Source organism: Triticum dicoccoides, chromosome 6B, assembly GCF_002162155.2.
Source record: "Triticum dicoccoides isolate Atlit2015 ecotype Zavitan chromosome 6B, WEW_v2.0, whole genome shotgun sequence".
In the NCBI taxonomy this organism is placed as follows: Eukaryota; Viridiplantae; Streptophyta; class Magnoliopsida; order Poales; family Poaceae; genus Triticum; species Triticum dicoccoides.
In genome coordinates, this window is record NC_041391.1 from 527,433,611 (window position 1) to 527,437,514 (window position 3,904).

The window sequence follows — 3,904 nt, forward strand, 5'->3', positions numbered from 1 at the left end:
TTTGCTAATGTTGCCACACATAAGTTAGCAGAGTCGGTGTCGGTGATGAACTTTGTAAGGTGTGGTTGGGGATTACCCCGGACCGTGTTCTTGATGTAATTTCGGATGAGATTCCGAACGCATACAATTAAATAAAGCGGCAATATTGATCCTAAAAAAAAGACATGAAAAAAGATTTTCAAGTACAGCACATTAACATTACACACGTTGCTGCATTGATCTACACCATATAATTCTGGCTTAAAAAAATCACCATATAATCCATTCACAACAAATAAATCAATCGCATACGCTTGGATGAAAATTCAATAGCCCATATTTACACCATCCCATCAGAATCTGATACAATTCACAGTTATTGTCTGGCGCTACCAATAGTTCCCGCAGCTGCAGGTGCCACGCCTGAACCGGTGGAAACGGTTCCGGTCCCTGACAACGACCTCCCTCCCGAAGATCTCCGATATCAGCGCGCTGTAGGCGTGGCACTCATTGCTCATCCGGAGGTTGGTGACGATCCTCACCGGAGTCCCTTCCGGCGTGCTGAGCAGCCCGAACGCCATGGCCAGCTTCTGGCTGTGGGCGGCGACGGCGCTCCGCTTCTCCTCGTCGTCCGCGTCCAGCGCCACCTCCGACGTGTCTGGCTTGTAGCCCTCGAACCGGAGCTGCCACTCCATCTGGTGGAGCATCTCGTAGATGTCGGCCGCCCGGGGGTGCGACCGGTCCTGCGACGTGAACCGGTGCATCTCGCCCTGCACCTCCACGGCGCTGAACCCCGGCGCCTGCGCTAGGCCCCTTTCCACCGCCTCCGTCCGGAGCGCGGTCGCCTCGTCCCAATTCTTGGCCCGGGCGTGCATATCCGCGAGGATTATGTAGTCGCCGGCGACGGCACCGCCGAGGCGCGCCAGCTCCCGCAGCGCCCGCCCGGCGAGCTTGATGTCGCCGTGGATCCGGCAGGCATTGAGCAGGCTCCGCCAGGCCGTGTCCGTGGGACCCGTTGGCATGCTCGCGATGAGAGCGCGCGCTTCGTCCAGCCTCCCCGCGCGGGCCATGAGGTCCACCATGCAACCGTAGTGCTGCGCATTGGGAGCCACCTTGCGCTCAAGCCGCATCCAGTCGAAGCACCGGAGGCCTTCCTCGAGCAGCCCCGAGCGGCTGCACGCGTTCAGCACGCCGACGTACACGGCCTCGTCGGGCTGGTGTCCCTCCCTGATCATCGCGTCGAACACCTGCAGCGCCTTGCGCCCGTTCCCGTGCAACGCCAAGCCGGACACCATGGCGCTGTACGTCCACTCGTTCTTCTTGCCGTCCATTCTGTCGAACACCGCCATTGCCTTCTCGATGCAGCCGCACTTGGAGTACATGTCCACCAGGGACGTCTCCATGAACGTGTTCAGCGTCACGGTATTCCTCAGCAGCGCGCAGTGGACGCTCCGGCCGACGTCGTAGGCGCCCAGGTGCGCGCACGCCGAGAGCGCGCTCACCATGGAGCTCTCGTCGGGCCTCCACCCGTGGCGCGCCATCGCGCCGAACGACTCGAGGCAATCAGCCCACTGCCCGGCCTTCGTATACGCCGCGAGCAGCGCGCTCCAGGACGCCGCCGTCCTCTCCCCGGCTTCCATCTGCTCGAACGCCCGGCGCGCCAGCTCCGGCTCGCCGCACTTGCCGTAGAAGCTGATGAGGCTGTTCTGCGCGTGCTCGTCGTGCTCGAGGAACCCGAGCTTCACGGCGTGTCCCTGCAGCTGCCTCCCTTGCCGCAACGCCGCGAGCTGTGCGCACGCCTTGAGGATGAACGGGAACGTGTAGCCGTCGGGCTCGACGCCGTTGTGGAGCATGTCGACGTACAGCCGCAGGGCGGCCGCGGGGGCGCGGCCACCGACGACGTGACCGCGCATCAGAGTGTTGTAGTCGAACGCCTCCGGCTCGTCGAGCGTGGCGAAGATGGCCGCCGCGTACTCCATGCTGCCCGGCCACTCCCCGAGCGCGCACGCCGCGAGGAGCGGCCGCAAGTGCGGCGGGGAGCGGTCGAGGCCGAGCTTGAAGTTCCTCGCGTGCGCCTTCCTGACCTCGTCCAGGCCACGCACGAGCCGCGCCGAGACCGTGGCGCAGCATGGCGCCTGCTCCAGCGCTTGCGTCGTGGTCGCCGGCGCCGGGGCGGCGGTTCTTGGCGTGGCGGCCTGGTGCTGCGGCTGGGGGAGCACTAGACCTCCCACCATGGCACTACCATCGGCGTGCGGGGCAGCGCGGGCGACGAAAGTGAGACCGTACCATCGTCGAACTGCGAACGAGTGGCTAACATGGAGCTCGGGCGTCCACACGAATTGGTTACCGCGAGGAGTGAAAATCCCACGTCCCTCTCCAGATTCCTAGTTGTTCACTCGATGCGGAGATGGAACTGCGCGGGGTGGAAGGATTTCGTGGCTGGGAAGCGGTGCTGGGATTTTCATGGGCTGTGGAATGCCATCCAGGGGTATGGAGCGGACAAATGGCGGATGGGCATAATCGATGCTGTCACGGCGTCATTAGGCTGAGGATAAGGTCCATTGCCCGGCCAACTGGGCAAGCAGCGACACTGCGACAGGATGGCAGCCGGGGCCATACTCTGAATGTCTAATTAATCGCTCGTGTTACTTAGGACTTGGATCCACCCTAGAAATAGATTTAGGATCGGATCTTTCATGGTTATCTTAGTTTTTCAGTGCCGTGTCATTGATAGCAATTTTTTGGTACTACCTCCGTTTAGGTGAATAAATCATTCGCATAATTCTAGGTCATCGATTTGAGGAATTAAATATGTGTTATATGTCATGAAAAGTATACGCGTAGATTTTTACACGGATGTTGTTTCTAAATATATATATTTTATCACATATAATATATATTTAGATAGTTAAATCGTCGACCTAAAACTACGCGAATGATTTATTCATCGAGACGGAGGTAGTAGCTTACCAATCAGGCCGCTTGGTCTTCAGTACCATGTCATGTGGTGGTGCAAATGTGTGATCGGTTTTGCTATTTCTCAAAGGAATGACCATTTCTCAATCGACACAAAGAATCATGTGGTCTAAGTTTAAAGATTCTGTGTGAAATTAAAGTGACAAGAAAGTACTACCTCTGCATAAAGAGGGTCTTATATTTGTTTACAGAGGAAGTATATATTTTTGGATGAGAAGAGGGGAGAAAATCTATCTATCTAACGGCTATGAACATCAACCAAAATAATGATTTCCAAATCAAACATACATCGTCCTACTCCCTTTTTGCAAATGTCTTATTGCACCACAGACGAAAGGTTGTTCTTTCGTGTTTTATTTAGGTGCGACATAGTAATGTCAGTATGTCACATCTAAATGAGCCTTAGACACACTTTTTTTTAATATTTGTTTTTTGTTTGCCTTTCGGAGGGATATATGTAAACATTCTAAAATTATATAAACACCAATTCTAACATAGGCGAACAACTCATCTCATACGTATGAATTTGGAAAAACATGAACATTCTTATTGTATGTAGGAATATGTTTTATCCATTATTAAACTTAAATTTGGCAATATTTCCATTTTATTTATTTTTTCATAAAATATAGAAAGATTTGTATAAATGGGCCACATCGATGGCTGGCCCGTTAAGATTTCCCTGTCGGCGACACTTTTCCTAGTTGCGGGAGGTGCACCATCATTTTTTGTACTTTTGTGCTAAAGACACGCAGTGGTTGGTGGCACTAGGAAACCATGGTGATTCGACCCCTCAAAAAAAAAAGGAAACCATGGTGATTCCTACTATTTGTCACTTACTGCGACGGAATGTCCACAAATCGCATTCGAGCAAGTTGAGTGTCTAATCTGGGCCGGCCCATCATTTAGTTAGGTTTTGATTCCTGATTTCTTAGTTTTAGGAACTTTC

At 53.8% G+C, this 3,904-nt stretch overlaps 1 protein-coding gene across 1 annotated transcript; it reads right to left on the reverse strand.

Moving 5' to 3' along the window:
• Positions 1-215: 215 nt before the first annotated feature.
• On the reverse strand, positions 216-2,472 carry LOC119324922 (pentatricopeptide repeat-containing protein At1g31920-like). The gene has a single exon (XM_037598687.1). The coding sequence runs from the start codon at positions 2,211-2,213 to the stop codon at positions 369-371; it is 1,845 nt and encodes a 614-aa protein (XP_037454584.1). The 5' UTR covers positions 2,214-2,472; the 3' UTR covers positions 216-368.
• Between the last annotated feature and the right edge of the window lie 1,432 nt (positions 2,473-3,904).

Bases quoted from the DNA above. Each gene is read 5' to 3' on its own strand.
- LOC119324922 (XM_037598687.1), bottom strand. From the start codon at position 2,213: ATGGTGGGAGGTCTAGTGCTCCCCCAGCCGCAGCACCAGGCCGCCACG.